Genomic DNA, 18,360 nt, shown 5'->3' on the forward strand with positions numbered 1-18,360 from the left:
TTCAGTTGGAAATCCCTTCTCCATAGAGGCAGCTACTGCCGCAGCAATCATAGCCTAGATGTTTACTGGCGCTTGGGAGTCTTCCATGGCGACTTAATATAGGAGAGTGGGACACTGAAACACCTTGGCACAAAGGATAGTAGAGGCTTGGGGACCAGGAGGGGAGGTAAGCAGACAGGTGAGGGAATCTGTACCAGTAGTCGTAGGCCACAGGCCTGTAAACAGAGCGGAGTAATTATCACTGGGGCTCACCCAGGAAAATAGGACCTGCATCAACAGGTTAAGCTCAGCAGCATGTAAAATGGGGCTCAACCCGGCCAGAATAAGGGATAAGACCCAACTGAATAACCAACCCCACAGTGCAGAGCACCAACCTTAATTAAAATATGCACCCAAAATGGCTGCCGCGAGATGAGCCACGAAAAATGCGGGAAAAAGTCCAGAATGTTCGGGCCGCGAACGAGAAGCCGTTCGCGAGATAGTTTGGACGTTAGAAGGAACCACACTAGATGCGAACGCAAATTAGAGGGCCGTCGGGGGCCGAACTTTTGGCAAAACCACCGAATGCGGAAGCCTACAGTGAACTCACAAATGTCCTTTGCGGTGCGAACGGACGGAAAATGCGCACGTAAGAGACCAGGGCAATGGCAGTGCCCTCAAAAATGCTGTAAACCTCCCCAAATACCCCCAACAAAACGCCCCAGGTCCTAACAATAGGGTCAGGGATGCCCCAGGGAGCAAGGAAGGGCGGGTGGGGACGGACCCCAACACCCCAATGGGGGAAAAAACAAGTGAAAAGCATTTGACAGGAAAAGGTACAGCAAAGGAACAAGAAGATAATATAAATAAAAGGATTGAATGTAAGTAGGGGGAAAAAACACCAATAAGGGGTGAAAATCAATAAAAAACACAGTTATAGCTGAACAAGCTTGAGTAACAAATGTGGTACTTATCTTGTGATGGAGCAGCAAAGAAAGAGGAAGTGCTTCGCATATCTGTTCTATTATATACACTCTGACTGTTTCTGATTGGCTCTTTATTTTGTTTATTTGCTGCTGTGGAGTTAGTAAAGAAAGTGAATGCAAATATGAAGCCTCCTGGCATGTTATAAAATTACATCAAAGTACTGTAATATCTTAAAGAAACAGTGCATGTTTCCTCATCCAAGTAATATCTTAAAGAAACAGTGCAGGTTTTGTCATTCTAGTAATATCTTAAAGAAACAATGTAGGTTTTTTATGGATGTGTAACACATTATTTGAGGTCTTTTTGATTTTTTTTGTGGTATCTAAAGGTGATCACATAGTTAAAATTATGGATAGTAAGCACCTCATTTCGATGTGATATACAATCAGGACTACATGACGGCAAATCCAGCCTTTAATATATAAATACAAACAGAGACACAAACTGGTCAGTAAAAACACTAACGTAATCAGGACCAAACAATGGTAAATCCAGTCTATTATATATACAATCAGGACCAAACAATGGTCAGTCCAACCACATGGTTACTTTTGACCACAATATATTGATGGGAGTTTTATGACTGTGGAGCTCAGTGATACACATACCAACTGCACATTGCTGTGACTTTTACTACTGTGGAGCTCTGTGATACACTCATACACACTGCATATTACTGTGAGTTTTATTACTGTGGAGCTCTGTGATAACTTCAAACACACTGCACGTTACTGTGAGTTGTATTACTGTGGAGCTCTGTGATACACTCATACACACTGCGTATTACTGTGAGTTTTATTACTGTGGAGCTCTGTGATACCCTCATACACACTGCATATTACTGTGAGTTTTATTGTTGTGGAGCTCTGTGATACACTCATACACACTGCATATTACTGTGAGTTTTATTACTGTGGAGCTCTGTGATACACTCATACACACTGCGTATTACTGTGAGTTTTATTACTGTGGAGCTCTGTGATACACTCATACACACTGCATATTACTGTGAAGCTCTGTGATAAACTGATACATAGTAATAATTCTGAGCTTTTAGTAAAGATGGATGGGATAATTGGAAGGTATAAGCTCAGTGACATACTTTTACTCACTATGACAGCCTTGCACGCCGTCACACACTCATTACACGGTGATATGATCATACAGAGAGAAACACCAGTGTACCCTTTCATTCTGTGTGATAAGGGGAAGTGACGTGGTATCTGGCAGAACACGTGTAGAGATCACCACGAAAGGAAAAGGACGGGGGCAGTGAAAGTCTCTCCGTGCCAGTGCCAGACAGCCACAAGGATGCAGCACAATCTGCCCAATGGACACGTGCCGCACAGACGCCCAGGATGCGGCCGGGTGAGACAGAATGGTCTGATCTCAGATACAGGAGATTAGACAAAGACTGGGGGACCCCACATTTATAGCGATAATTACCCATTAATTACAATTGATGTATATAGATATATGATGAATGTGTACACTATACTAGATACAAACTCTGTGAAAGTGTTAAATAGAGGTTCAGTGACACCATATAGTTTGAACGCACTCAGCTCACTAGCGAGACCAACCACTGCAGATCTGGTGGCTAGATTCACAGTGTGGGGATTTATGCTGCCTTGTATTGGGATTGGTAGTATTTGTTTACTAGTTAACAATCAGTTTTGCTGGTTAAAGAATCCCAGCTGAGTTTAATCGTATTAAAGTGAATGTTATTTCATCGCTGTCATTAAAGGCTGCGCATGGAATAGCATCTCTTCTATGAAAGTCTGTGGGAAAACGGCTAATCAGTAAGTGGAGAACACTTACTCGGAGTAGTTACTAAAGTGAGAATTACGCTAGCTGACCTGGAAGCATAGCAGACTTTCAGAGTGTTTCCACTTTAGTAGACGTGTGTTCAGGGTACTAGAACCATCACTGGTCCTCCTCTCCAAACTAAAAAAACAAAACGTAACTAAAACTCACCTTACTTTCCATCGCCGAGGTCACGTTCTCTCTGCTGATGTCATTCATCCTTACTGGAGGGTGGACAGGGGCGGCACAAGGGGGCCTTTGCTGTGCGTGCTGTCATCAGGTGCCGGTTTTGCCCACGATTACCATTAGTCACTCGGAGCTCTAGTTCCGGGTTGGCTAATGTCACCACGATGGCGTGCTGGAGGTGGAGTTTCTCATCTGGCCTGGTTAATCTGTGTATGTGCAGCGTTGAAAGAAAAATGCTGCTCAATTACAAGAAACTGGAGGTCATGAGGGTCCTTATTATGGGATTCCTTAAAATGGAGGGGAACACTGTGGTTTTAATATTAATATTAAAGGATCACTATAGGGTCAGGAACACAAACATGCATTCCTGGCCCTATAGTGTAAAATCACCATCTAGCCCCCCCTGGGCCCCTCATGCCTCCGTATATATAGTAAAAATCTTACTGTATTCAAGCCAGAAGCTGTAACTCTGCATGCTGTTAGACTCCGAAAAACAAGCAGTCTGCTGACATCATCAGAAGTGGTAGTCTGATCCAATCACAATGCTTCCCCATAGGAGGCTGACAAGGAGGCAGATCAGGGGCAGAGCCAGCATGATTCAAACACACCCCTGGCCAATCAGCATCTCCTCATAGAGCTTAATTGAATCAATGAATCTCTATGAGGAAAGTTCAGTGTCTGCATGCAGAGGGAGGAGATACCGAATGTTTGGATGCATTTTAGGCAGCCATGACCCAGGAAGATCTCTAACAGCCATCTGAGGAGTGGCCAGTGAAGTTATCACTAGGCTGTAATGTAAACACTGCATTTTCTCTGAGAAGACTGTGTTTACAGCAAAAAGCCTGAAGGTAATGATTCTACTCACCAGAACAAATTCAATAAGCTGTAGTTGTTCTGGTGACTATAGTGTCCCTTTAATATTTCTTATATGTTCCTCCCACCTGATATGTGCTGGGCTTGTTGTTCTTCCAACATAATATAAGCCACATTTGCAAATAAGTAAATACATCACATTCTTTGAATGACAAGTTATTAGAACCCTGATTGAAAATGTATTTTTTTCCATCACGGGTACAAAATTATTTTATGTGTTCTTCTTTGCTTGCAGTTCTTCTACAGGCAAGACAGGAACCACATCTAAAATATTGTTAGCTCCTCTGAAGAAGGCCAGAATTTTTTAAAAATCTCTTTAATTTTCTGACTAGAATTATTAAACTTACAAATAAAAGCAAATTGGTAGTCTTGAGTCTCCACTCTTTTTGATATTTAATCAGTTGACTTCTTTCTGACTTTAGGATCCTCCCATCTATTTAGATCTTCTTCTTTGTATCCTTTCTCTACAAAATGACTTTAAAGTGTTTCAATCCGTTCTGTTCTTGCCTCTTTATTACCACTGCAATTCCTTAATACTCTTAGAAACTGACTTTTTGGTATTCCCCTTAACCAAGATTGATGACGACAGCTATCAGTTCGTATAAAGCTGTTTGTATCATCTTTTTTGAAAAAAGTTTTTCGCTTAAGTTTATCTTCTTTGATATAGATGGTGAGGTCTAGGAAATCAACTTTTTGTGTGCTCCAATTTGTAGATAGGGAGATACCCCATGTATTATCATTTAAATATTCTGAAAAGTATTGTAAAAGTCATTTGTCTCCTCTCCAAATAAAAAATATATCATCTATGTACCGTCTGTAGGTGACCAAGTGTTGCACCTATTCTGGTTCTGAGAGAATAAAATCCAGTTTTTCCTCCCAATTCGCCATAAATAAATTTGCGTTACTGGGCGCAAACTTGGTCCCCATAGCATTACCTTTCTTTTTGAGATAAAAAAACTTTACAAAAACAATAATAGTTGTTTTATAAAAATAATTTTATCCTTTCCATAATAAAATTACATTGTTCTCTCTGGTACATACCAAAGTTTTCAAAAAATATTCTGTAGCCTTGCATCCTAAATTCTGAGATATGTTACTATATAGGGCTGCTGCATCACACATAACAAGAAAATCTCCCTTCTTCCACTCTATTTCCTCTAGAATTTGAAAGATATTCAAGGTATCCTTTAGGTGGGTCTGGCCAGATTGCACTATAGGCTGCAAAAAATAATCAATATACTCGGAGATCCTGCTAGATATAGAATCTGTAACAGTGGGGCAGGTTGTGTCAGAGCGGCGGGTGCTAAGGGTAACAAAGGAGCAGGTTGTGTCAGAGCGGTGGGTGCTTGAGGTAACAGTGGGGGAGGTTGTGTCAGAGCGGTGGGTGCTAAGGGTAACAGTGGAGCAGGTTGTGTCAGAGCGGTGGGTATTATGGGTAAGAATGGGGCAGGTTGTGTCAGAGCGGCGGATGCTAAGGGTAACAATGGAGCAGGTTGTGTCAGAGCGGCGGGTGCTTGGCGTAACAATGGAGCAGGTTGTGTCAGAGCGGTGGGTGCTTAGGGTAACAATGGGAGAGGTTAGGTCAAAGCGGTGGGTGCTTGAGGTAACAATGGGGCAGGTTGTGTCAGAGCGGTGGGTACTAAGGGTAACAATGGGGCAGGTTGTGTCAGAGCGGTGGGTACTAAGGGTAACAATGGGGCAGGTTGTGTCAGAGCGGTGGGTGCTTGGGGTAACAATGGGGCAGGTTGTGTCAGAGCGGTGGGTGCTAAGGGTAACAATAGGGCAGGTTGTGTCAGAGCGGTGGGTGCTAAGGGTAACAATGGGGCAGGTTGTGTCAGAGCGGTGGGTGCTAAGGGTAACAATGGGGCAGGTTGTGTCAAAGCGGCGGGTGCTAACGGTAACAACGGGGCAGGTTGTGTCAGAGCGGCGGGTGCTAAGGGTAACAATGGGGCAGGTTGTGTCAGAGCGGTGGGTACTAAGGGTAACAATGGGGCAGGTTGTGTCAGAGCGGTGGGTGCTAAGGGTAACAATGGGGCAGGTTGTGTCTGAGCGGCGGGTGCTAAGGGTAACAATGGGGCAGGTTGTGTCAGAGCGATGGGTGCTTGGGGTAACAATGGGGCAGGTTGTGTCAGAGCGGTGGGTGCTAAGGGTAACAATAGGGCAGGTTGTGTCAGAGCGGTGGGTACTAAGGGTAACAATGGTTCAGGTTGTGTCAGAGCGGTGGGTGCTTGGCGTAACAATGGGGCAGGTTGTGTCAGAGCGATGGGTACTAAGGGTAACAATGGAGCAGGTTGTGTCAGGGTTGTGCGTGCTAAGGGTAACAATGGGGCAGGTTGTGTCAGAGCGGCGGGTGCTAAGGGTAACAATGGGGCAGATTGTGTCAGAGCGGCGGGTGCTAAGGGTAACAATGGGGCAGGTTGTGTCAGAGCGGTGGGTACTAAGGGTAACAATGGGGCAGGTTGTGTCAGAGCGGTGGGTGCTAAGGGTAACAATGGGGCAGGTTGTGTCAGAGTGGCGGGTGCTAAGGGTAACAATAGTGCAGGTTGTGTCAGAGCGGTGGGTACTAAGGGTAACAATGGGGCAGGTTGTGTCAGAGCGGTGGGTACTAAGGGTAACAATGGGGCAGGTTGTGTCAAAGCGGTGGGTACTAAGGGTAACAATGGGGCAGGTTGTGTCAGAGCGGTGGGTACTAAGGGTAACAATGGGGCAGGTTGTGTCAGAGCGGCGGGTGCTAAGGGTAACAATGGGGCAGGTTGTGTCAGAGCGGTGGGTACGAAGGGTAACAATGGGGCAGGTTGTGTCAGAGAGGCGGGTGCTAAGGGTAACAATGGGGCAGGTTGTGTCAGAGCGGTGGGTGCTTGGCGTAACAATAGTGCAGGTTGTGTCAGAGCGGTGGGTGCTAAGGGTAACAATGGGGCAGGTTGTGTCAGAGCGGCGGGTGCTAAGGGTAACAATGGGGCAGGTTGTGTCAGAGCGGTGGGTGCTTGGCATAACAATGGGGCAGGTTGTGTCAGAGCGGTGGGTGCTTGGCGTAACAATAGTGCAGGTTGTGTCAGAGCGGTGGGTACTAAGGGTAACAATGGGGCAGGTTGTGTCAGAACGGTGGGTGCTTGGCGTAACAATGGGGCAGGTTGTGTCAGAGCGGTGGGTACTAAGGGTAACAATGGGGCAGGTTGTGTCAGAGCGGTGGGTGCTTGGCGTAACAATAGTGCAGGTTGTGTCAGAGCGGTGGGTACTAAGGGTAACAATGGAGCAGGTTGTGTCAGAGCGGTGGGTACTAAGGGTAACAATGGGGCAGGTTGTGTCAGAGCGGTGGGTGCTTGGCGTAACAATAGTGCAGGTTGTGTCAGAGCGGTGGGTGCTTGGGGTAACAATGGGGCAGGTTGTGTCAGAGCGGTGGGTGCTTGGCGTAACAATGGGGCAGGTTGTGTCAGAGCGGTGGGTGCTTGGGGTAACAATGGGGCAGTTAGTGTCAGAGCGGTGGGTGCTTGGCGTAACAATAGTGCAGGTTGTGTCAGAGCGGTGGGTGCTTGGCGTAACAATAGTGCAGGTTGTGTCAGAGCGGTGGGTGCTTGGCGTAACAATAGTGCAGGTTGTGTCAGAGCGGTGGGTGCTTGGCGTAACAATGGGGCAGGTTGTGTCAGAGCGGTGGGTGCTTGGCGTAACAATAGTGCAGGTTGTGTCAGAGCGGTGGGTGCTTGGGGTAACAATGGGGCAGGTTGTGTCAGAGCGGTGGGTGCTAAGGGTAACAATGGGGCAGGTTGTGTCAGAGCGGTGGGTGCTAAGGGTAACAATGGGGCAGGTTGTGTCAGAGCGGTGGGTGCTTGGCGTAACAATAGTGCAGGTTGTGTCAGAGCGGTGGGTGCTTGGCGTAACAATAGGGCAGGTTGTGTCAGAGCGGTGGGTGCTAAGGGTAACAATGGGGCAGGTTGTGTCAGAGCGGTGGGTGCTTGGGGTAACAATGGGGCAGGTTGTGTCAGAGCGGTGGGTGCTTGGCGTAACAATGGGGCAGGTTGTGTCAGAGCGGTGGGTGCTTGGGGTAACAATGGGGCAGTTAGTGTCAGAGCGGTGGGTGCTTGGCGTAACAATAGTGCAGGTTGTGTCAGAGCGGTGGGTGCTTGGCGTAACAATGGTGCAGGTTGTGTCAGAGCGGTGGGTGCTTGGCGTAACAATAGTGCAGGTTGTGTCAGAGCGGTGGGTGCTTGGCGTAACAATGGGGCAGGTTGTGTCAGAGCGGTGGGTGCTTGGCGTAACAATAGTGCAGGTTGTGTCAGAGCGGTGGGTGCTTGGGGTAACAATGGGGCAGGTTGTGTCAGAGCGGTGGGTGCTTGGCGTAACAATGGGGCAGGTTGTGTCAGAGCGGTGGGTGCTAAGGGTAACAATGGGGCAGGTTGTGTCAGAGCGGTGGGTGCTAAGGGTAACAATAGTGCAGGTTGTGTCAGAGCGGTGGGTGCTTGGGGTAACAATGGGGCAGTTAGTGTCAGAGCGGTGGGTGCTTGGCGTAACAATAGTGCAGGTTGTGTCAGAGCGGTGGGTGCTTGGCGTAACAATAGTGCAGGTTGTGTCAGAGCGGTGGGTGCTTGGGGTAACAATGGGGCAGGTTGTGTCAGAGCGGTGGGTGCTTGGGGTAACAATGGGGCAGTTAGTGTCAGAGCGGTGGGTGCTTGGCGTAACAATAGTGCAGGTTGTGTCAGAGCGGTGGGTGCTTGGCGTAACAATAGTGCAGGTTGTGTCAGAGCGGTGGGTACTAAGGGTAATAATGGTGCAGATTATTAGGGTTGTGGGTCTTGGGGTGTGAATGTTTCCTGACCCTCACCTAGTGTATACTTAAAGGGTTATTCACTAAAGTGACAATTGTCTTGAATTCAAAGTGAATTTCAAAATGAAAGTGTTACTCCAACCCTTCAGGGAAGTCATTCTACTGGGCATTGCTAAAAAGTCTCCCCCTTAAGAACAAAATATAAAGTACCAGTGTTTAAACTTACCTGGATTCCAGCTCCGGACGATCTCTCTCCTCTGTCTGATGTCAGACAGGCTTCTCATGGACAAGTCAGTGATTGGACCATTTTGCTGGCTCAGAACGCATGTACGCAATCTGGGCAGGTGAGGGGGTGGGAGAGGGAGGGATCTTAATTTCAGAAAAAAACAAAACATGCGATATAACCAGTTGAGGGAGGCGGGAGGGCGCTCTGCCTGTTCTCAGAGTGCAGTGCTCGCCAACGACAGATAGAAAATATGCCCAGAATTGACATTAGGCAGCCAGGCACAGAGAGCCAGTTACACACCGGCCACACAAGGGCAAATATCAACACTGCACATTCTGCCACCATGACCACGTCAAATCACAGAAGTGAGCATGGTGGGTGGAGTAACCCTTTAAGGCCAAAATATCTGATTGGATAAATTCAGTTAGCAATGAATTCACTTTGAATTCCTGCCATTACTCACCCAGGCAGTGTCAATAAATAACATATAGAGTTATGCCTCGTTTCCACTGAGCGGATCGGTTCGGTACGGTTTGCTATTTTGGGTGTTTCCATTATGAAAGTAGTCCATATAAGCGGACCGTACCGATCCATTTAGGGTCCTGCTTCAGATGTAGGGCCATAGGAAATGGAACGGTTCGGTTAGGGCGGATCTACTATACAATCCATTGATCGGTGGACAGGAAGAGCATTTTTTCTAAACCCCGCATGGCCCTGAAGGTCTGACTTGCAGTGGAAACGCTCACCAGAATGGGCTGGACCATTCTAAACCTTCCAAACTGTACCAACCCGAACCGATCCGCTCAGTGGAAACGAGGCATAAGTTACCAATGGGAATATATGCGTTAGAAAAAAATGAATCTATTTTTGTTCTGGTTTTGCCGTTTTCCCCAGTAATCTGCCCCGCATGCTTTTTGTACTTTATTGCTCATATTCCTGCTTAGCCCAGGAAGTACAGGCTGTCAAAGAGGATCTGCGGGCTGAGAGGTTACTATGGTAACCATCGACTTCGCACCAGAGATAAGAGAGCACTGAAGAGTCACAGTGACTCATAGCGCCAATACCGCAGCATTATCTCCTGCGCTCGCTGGAAAATACTCAGAATCAGCCAAAATCCTGTCCTATCGAGGAAAATCTTGCATTCATTTTATTTCACAATATTATCCAGATTCTTCCAGGGTTACTCACTAACATTCTAGCAAATTGAATTCTAATAATAAAACTGAGGTTAAAGTATCCAGGTATCATAAGGCCACGCAGGTTCATCCTTGGTTTACAGTTCACGATAATGTGGGGTTTAGCAAATAATCGGAACTCAATGTTTTGTGTGCTCTCCTATCCTGCTGATTCTGTCACCCAGCTAGGTAGATTTGGCTGTGGAGCCTGTATAGCACCACCTGCTGGTGGTAGAGATCCTGATACAACCATATGCACTAGCTGAATAGCAAGGCATATTATGAATTCTGCACCCCATAATATGTTATGTTATAAGTTCCTCTTATAATTTAGTTATTTGTATTTTATTGAGGTTGTCACAGTCAGGTTAATGTAAATGGGCTAGTCTTGAGAAAAAATAAAGCTGTGTCTGTGTTCATTCCTTTTGGAACCATGTGTCCTGGTTAATTTATTCAGGGATCCTAGTAACATAATCTTTGGACCTGTTGGTTGGGTGTTTGGTCCATGTGTCCTGGTTAATTTATTCAGGGATCCTAGTAACATAGTCTTTGGACCTGTTGGTTGGGTGTTTGGTCCATGTGTCCTGGTTAATTTATTCATGGATCCTAGTAACATAGTCGTTGGACCTGTTGGTTGGGTGCTTGGTCCATGTTTCCTGGTTAATTTATTCAGGGATCCTAGTAACATAGTCTTCGGACCTGTTGGTTGGGTGCTTGGTCCATGTGTCCTGGTTAATTTATTCAGGGATCCTAGTAACATAGTCTTCGGACCTGTTGGTTGGGTGCTTGGTCCATGTGTCCTGGTTAATTTATTCAGGGATCCTAGTAACATAGTCTTCGGACCTGTTGGTTGGGTGCTTGGTCCATGTGTCCTGGTTAATTTATTCAGGGATCCTAGTAACATAATCTTTGGACCTGTTGGTTGGGTGTTTGGTCCATGTGTCCTGGTTAATTTATTCAGGGATCCTAGTAACATAGTCTTTGGACCTGTTGGTTGGGTGTTTGGTCCATGTGTCCTGGTTAATTTATTCATGGATCCTAGTAACATAGTCGTTGGACCTGTTAGTCGGGTGCTTGGTCCATGTGTCCTGGTTAATTTATTCAGGGATCCTAGTAACATAGTCTTCGGACCTGTTGGTTGGGTGCTTGGTCCATGTGTCCTGGTTAATTTATTCAGGGATCCTAGTAACATAGTCTTCGGACCTGTTGGTTGGGTGCTTGGTCCATGTGTCCTGGTTAATTTATTCAGGGATCCTAGTAACATAGTCTTTGGACCTGTTGGTTGGGCACTTGGTCCATGTATCCTGGTTAATTTACTCAGGGATCCTAGTAACATAGTCTTCGGACCTGTTTGTTGGGCGCTTGGCCCATGTGTCCTGGTTAATTTATTCAGGGATCCTAGTAAAATAGTCTTTGGACCTGTTGGTTGGGCACTTGGTCCATGTGTCCTGGGACAAGTTAAAAAGAGAGCTAGGCCTGAGAACTGAAGGTGCCTTTGTAAAGGCAGTAGTTAATTACATCACAGGCAGAGGTGTGGACCTGCCTGGGAGAGCAGCTGAAGAGGCAAAGGATGATGATACCTGCCTGGAAGAAGGGAGCTGCAGCCTGGTAAAATAGAAGAGTTCCTGAGAGACCCCAGTCAAGCTTTGGCCACTTTGCTCTCCTGATGTCCCTCTTTTCTACGAGCTCTGTATTGTTGGAGTGTATAACAGAGCTCTATAGCAATAATACTCCCAGTAATGTGTCTGAGTGTATAACAGAGCTCCACAGTAATAATACTCCCAGTAATGTGTCTGAGTGTATAACAGAGCCCCACAGCAATAATACTCCCAGTAATGTGTGAGTGTATAACAGAGCTCCACAGCAATAATACTCCCAGTAATGTGTCTGAGTGTATAACAGAGCTCCACAGCAATAATACTCCCAGTAATGTGTCTGAGTGTATAACAGAGCTCCACAGCAATAATACTCCCAGTAATGTGTCTGAGTGTATAACAGAGCTCTGCAGCAATAATACTCCCAGTAATGTGTCTGAGTGTATAACAGAGCTCCACAGCAATAATACTCCCAGTAATGTGTGTGAGTGTATAACAGAGCTCCGCAGCAATAATACTCCCAGTAATGTGTCTGAGTGTATAACAGAGCTCCACGGTAATAATACTCCCAGTAATGTGTCTGAGTGTATAACAGAGCTCCACAGCAATAATACTCCCAGTAATGTGTCTGAGTGTATAACAGAGCTCCATAGCAATAATACTCCCAGTAATGTGTCTGAGTGTTTAACAGAGCTCCACAGTAATAATACTCCCAGTAATGTGTCTGAGTGTATAACAGAGCTCCACATCAATAATACTCCCAGTAATGTGTCTGAGTGTATAACAGAGCTCCACAGCAGTAATACTCCCAGTAATGTGTCTGAGTTTATAACAGAGCTCCACAGCAATAATACTCCCAGTAATGTGTCTGAGTATATAACAGAGCTCCACATCAATAATACTCCCAGTAATGTGTATTTAAACTACAATAAATGTGTATAGAAATCCTCTGTGTAAACATTGTTCTTCTTCTAAGTTACATTTTAGTTCTATAAATTATTAGTAAGTCACCTACAATTTCTCAGAACAGCCCGCCCCTGGCCACATCGGCACTCAGACCCCTAAAATAACGTGTTCCTCTATGTCCATCTTAAATGTTGGGAGGGGCATGGGATCGTTTGTGGTGAACATGATGGAATACTGATTTTAAAGAAACAGCATATTACCTATAAAACTTATATCTGCAACTTTTATGTTTGAAGCTTTCATTCGTGTCAATTCCTTCTAGTCTGTGTATGTTTTTTCTCTGAGTAGTTTGACAAAAAATGAAGGCACTGCGTCATTAAAAGGAGGAGGATCTAAGGACTATATCAAATATGGTTTTCCTCCTTTTAGGACCTTTAAGACCCCAGATGACGATTGTACGAGAGTCAACACATAGAACCCATGACGCTCCGCTTCTTGAAGCTCGACTTAAGCTTCATCCTTTGTCAACTGTTGTCAACCTGCTGAGTATACATAAGGAAAAAAAGAGTCCAAACTTTCCCTTAAAGGGACTCTCGAGTGCCAGGAAAACATATCCTGCAGGTCCCCTCTTCCTCCCACCCCCATCCCAGGTTAAAACCCCTTCACCCACTTACCTGAATCCTGCGTCCATGTCCCTCAGTGCTGGGTCAGGCTCAGCCCACACTCCCGGTTCTCCTTGTTGCTCCATCTTTGGCATTCCGGGAACACCCCACAAGACCTGCCGTTTGGAGATGCTCTGACCCAGTCGTCGAGCCATCACGAGTTATCCATTGACTGGCCGAGTCGTCGAGCCATCACGATTTATCCATTGACTGGCCGAGTCGTCGAGCCATCACGAGTTATCCATTGACTGGCCGAGTCGTCGAGCCATCACGAGTTATCCATTGACTGGCTGAGTCGTCGAGCCATCACGAGTTATCCATTGACTGGTCGAGTCGTCGAGCCATCACGATTTATCCATTGACTGGCCGAGTCGTCGAGCCATCACGATTTATCCAGTGACTGGCCGAGTCGTCGAGCCATCACGATTTATCCAGTGACTGGCCGAGTCGTCGAGCGATCAGGATTTATCCATTGACTGGCCGAGTCGTCGAGCCATCACGATTTATCCAGTGACTGGCCGAGTCGTCACCAGATCTTTTAACTGGCCCAATTTTCCTGCTTCCAACACATGAAATTCAAAAGCTGACTGTTCCCTTGCTGCTTAATATATCCCACCCCTTGCCAGGCGCCATTGTAACGATATAATCAATGTTATTAAAGGAACACAAACATGTATTCCTGACCCTATAGTAACGATATAATCAGTGTTATTAAAGGAACACTGTAACGGACCGTTTCACTTACAGGAGGATAAAACCCAGTTTAGGCGATAATCCCCTTTCCAGATGCACAGGCAGCTACTGCAAACACCATTCTCCCGACTGGAACCACACGAACACTGGAACAGCTGAACAAGAAAAGCAGACATCGGCTTACACTCTTGGCAGTCAGCATACAATCCCATTCCCCCAAAGACCGAGACGACACATCGCTTTGAGGGTTAAGCAAGACTCAAGACTGGGACACCCAGTCTCGCTTTTATTACAAACAAGTACATACAGGACACTCCCAGGGGGAGGATGAAATTAACCAATCACATGGATGTACCTCCCACACATTTCCTCCCCTTAGATTAACACTTAACACAATTATACCGTACACCTTTTTCCCCAATTCCTGGATGTACCCCAAATACATAGGCTACACCTCCAAAACAGGTATCCCCTGATAGCCCTTATTCAGGGGGACAACATATGCAAGAATCAGCCTATTCGGATAAACGGTTCGGGAGTTATGGGACTTTAAAGTATTGACCGACCGCATGGGTAAAGTATCCGAAAACAGTTCCATGCATTTTGGCCCTGCGGTCGGTCACAAACAAGTGAATGAAACAGACGAATTGCCTGTGTTATAGAGCCTGGAGAGGGTTTGAATGAATTCCCTTGTTTGTGGGGTTCTTTCTACCGAACGGCGGGTCATTCGGTAGTTTCCATACGAATTTCTGGAAGTATGGAGGTCTCAGCGGTGTTTGCCTAGTCAAGTGTCCGATTTTAGTTCCAGACACTCGACGGCAAAACACCGCTGTTCGGTAGTTTAAGATGGCCGCCGCCACGTGGTTGTTTCCCGAATGGCGGCCACCCAGAGGACACATAATACATTACATGAAAGTATTAAAGGCAGGATTACTGTACTACGCTCCACAGTCTTAAAGGGACAGTAGTCCCAAAATGTCCATTGCTGATTTTAAAGGGCCAGTAGCAGCAATATAAATTAGTACATGCCCAAATATAGTCTTTAAAGTGCAATATGTCCAGGGGCCATAGTCAGCGGGCAGGAGGCTAGCAGCCAGGCCTCTCCAGTTCACAGTGGCGAAGCTGGTTTCGCCACATTTCTCCCCTTTGCCAATTAGACTAACAGGGTACCTGACTTTCTGCCGGTCAGTGCCCTGGTTAGTCCAGCAACCCACCCACAAAACAGAAATAACAGAGCAGCCCACCCACACTAACCGGTTACTACATCTGGGTGAGGAAGAATTTTGTCCTGGTTCTGGTGTCTCACCACTGCTGTGTGGGAGACCGGTAGGCTGCCTTGGTGGGTCGCTGAGGGGGCAGAGACCAGCGGTACTCTGTCCTGTTGCCAGCACTACCACGGGAGTAGTCTGGTGAGCGCCGGGTTGCTGGAGACTGACTGTCTCCCCTTTAGGTGCACATCTCGGCTGTCGGAGGGAGAGACCGACTGTCTCCCCTTTGGATACATCACTCTGAGGCTGTGGAACAGGACCGACCGTCCCTACTCCTTGTGCTGTAAGTGCAGAGACTACGGTCCCATCTGCACAGTTGTGGGGCGTAACATCTCCCCTTGGTGAGTTAGGCTGCCGCTGGAGAGAGGGTGTAACAAGCTCCTCTCTCTGGACGGTAAACTGCCGCTGGGGAGGGGGGTTAGCAGGCTCCTCTCCCTGCCACTCTCTCTGCTGGTGGAAAGGGGGACCAGCTGTCTCCCCTTTCATTCTCTTTTCCGGCTGCTGGGGTGCGAGACTGACTGTCTCTGCTCCCTGCAGGACACACTGCCGCTGGGGAGGATGGACGACACCATCAGCTCCCTGGGGCACACACTGCCGCTGGGGAGGGAGGACGCTGCTCTCCTCTCCCTTCACTTCACACTGCCTTCCTGGCACATCACTTTGCTGCTGGGGGGCAGGAACAACAACCTCTGCCCCCTGTAACTCAGCCTGCCGCTGGGGAGGAAGGACGACACCTTCATCTCCCTGGGGTGTACGCTGCCACTGGGGAGGAAGGACGACACCTTCATCTCCCTGGGGTACACACTGCCGCTGGGGAGGGAGGACGCTGCTCTCCTCTCCCTTCACTTCACACTGCCCTCCCGGCACATCACTTTGCTGCTGGGGGGCAGGAACAACAACCTCTGCCCCCTGTAACTCAGCCTGCCGCTGGGGAGGAAGGACGACACCTTCATCTCCCTGGGGTTGCTCACAGGACCAGTCTAGGAACTCTGCTACCTCGGGTACTGCTGGTTGCTGTTGGGCGGGAGGACCGGTTGTCTCTTCCCAGGCCTCATTGATGAGTCGCAGGTAATCCCCCTCTAGGTTCCATTCCTCGGTGACCAAATATCGTAGGTCTGCCTCGAGGTCCACAGCGCCAAAGAGACCCAGCATGTTCTCCCGGATGCCGTACAGGTCCCAAAAACGATAGTCGGCACCTTCCCCAAAGTCCCCGTCACCACTATTATCCCAAAATAGACCGGGGCCAGTGTAATCTCCGCCTTCTGGGAACTCATACTCTGCCATCCTGGGGACACACTGAGCCGCGTACCACTGTAGCGCCTGGTATGCGTCGTCTGTGGCGAAACCAGCTTCGCCACTGTGAACTGGAGAGGCCTGGCTGCTAGCCTCCTGCCCGCTGACTATGGCCCCTGGACATGCTGCACTTTAAAAACTATATTTGGGCATGTAACAATTTGTATTGCTGCTGCTGGCCCTTTAAAAGCAGCGATGGACATATTGGAACTTTTGGGACTACTGTACCTTTAAGACTGTGGAGCGTAGTACAGTAATCCTGCCTTTAATACTTTCATGTCATGTATGTATTTTTGTATGCAGTTAACCTGGGTTATATATGTGTCAGCATTCATCTGATGGTTCGGTAGAATCACTCCATTCATTGTATGGAGGAAACTACCGAACAACCAGACCACCCAGGACTAAGTGTGCCTCCAATTACCGTTTGCAACAATGTTGCAAACGGGTAATTGGCAATCATGTAATGTGTTCTGTGTCCTCTGGGTGGCCGCCATTCAGGAAACCAACACGTGGCGGCGGCCATCTTTAACTACCGAACAGCGGTGTTTTGCCGTCGAGTGTCTGGAACTGAAATCGGACACTCGACTAGGCAAACACCGCTGAGACCTCCAGACTTCCAGGATTTCGTATAGAAACTACCGAATGACCCGTCGTTCGGTAGAAAGAAACATACGAACTAGGGGATTCATGCGAATTCCCCTTAGTCTCTATAACCCAAGTAATTCGTCTGTTTGCGTTCCCTTGTTTGTGACCGACCGCAGGGCCAAAATGCATGGAACTGTTTTCGGATACTTTACCCATGCGGTCGGTCAATACTTTAAAGTCCCATAACTCCCGAACCGTTTATCCGAATGGGCTGATTTTAACATATGTTGTCCCTCCAGACTAGGGCTATCTGGAGATATTGGATTTGTGGATGTACCCCAAGTATTTAGGGTACATCCAAAACTTGGGTAAAAATGTGTCCCTGTTAATTATGTTAAGTGCTAATCTAAGGGGAGGAAATGTGTGGGAGGTACATCCATGTGATTGGCTAAATTCATCCTCCCCCTGGGAGTGTCCTGTATGTACTTGTGTGTAATAAAAGCCAGACTGGGTGTCCCAGTCCTGAGTTCCTGCTTAACCCTCAAAATGAAGTGTCGTCTCGTTCTTGGGGGGGATTGGATTGTAAGCTGACTGCCAAGAGTGTAAGCCGATTGTATGCTTTTCTTGTTCAGCTGTTCCAGTGTTCGTGTGGTTCCAGTCGGGAGAATGGTGTTTGCAGTAGCTGCCTGTGCATCTGGAAAGGGGATTATCGCCTAAACTGGGTTTTATCCTCTTGTAAGTGAAACGGTCCGTTACAATTGGTGGCAAGCGGCGGGATCGTTCCTACAACCAGAGGGACAGCTACAGACAACACCATTTCTGGATTACAAATTGAGGGCAACGCTAGTATCCGTACAGCGACCCTATCTACAAAGGAACTCAGAAAATGGAGGAGAAGTTGCGGGCTAGATTGTACGGTTCCATATTCTGGGAGTCTAGAGCAATGTCAGAAAAGGACCTGTTGATGTACAGAGAGACTGTCAGAGCCGAATTGTGGGACGAAGCCCTAGAGGAAGTACAGTATTCACGAGGGGATCAACGCCGCAGCAGAAGGCAGCGAATTCTGGCTAGAATGGCAGAGCGGATGCCCCTCCTGAGAAAACAGACCACAGAAAAGTGGGTGACTAGACTCGAGATTCTAGTATACGCAGAACTGGTGCTCGACGACGCATACCAGGCACTACAGTGGTACGCGGCTCAGTGTGTCCCCAGGATGGCAGAGTATGAGTTCCCAGAAGGCGGAGATTACACTGGCCCCGGTCTATTTTGGAATAATAGTGGTGACGAGGACTTTGGGGAAGATACCGACTATCGTTTTTGGGACCTGTACGGCATCCGAGAGAACATGCTGGGTCTCTTTGGCG

The 18,360-nt window shown here is 47.4% G+C and overlaps 1 protein-coding gene across 3 annotated transcripts in view; it reads left to right on the forward strand.

The window, feature by feature from the left end:
• LOC134586395 (DNA (cytosine-5)-methyltransferase 3A-like) overlaps window positions 1-18,360 on the forward strand; it is a 405,098-nt gene that overhangs the window by 165,394 nt on the left and 221,344 nt on the right. Inside the window, exon 1 of one of the 3 annotated variants that reach the window (XM_063441889.1) lies at window positions 2,267-2,334. The exons of the other annotated variants lie outside the window; for them this stretch is intronic. Within the exon in view, the coding sequence (XP_063297959.1) occupies window positions 2,278-2,334 (57 nt within the window). The 5' untranslated portion in view covers window positions 2,267-2,277. Of the gene's footprint in view, window positions 1-2,266; window positions 2,335-18,360 lie in introns of those variants that run through there. 3 annotated transcript variants of the gene reach the window in all.

This window comes from Pelobates fuscus, chromosome 2 (assembly GCF_036172605.1).
Source record: "Pelobates fuscus isolate aPelFus1 chromosome 2, aPelFus1.pri, whole genome shotgun sequence".
Lineage (NCBI taxonomy): Eukaryota > Metazoa > Chordata > Amphibia > Anura > Pelobatidae > Pelobates > Pelobates fuscus.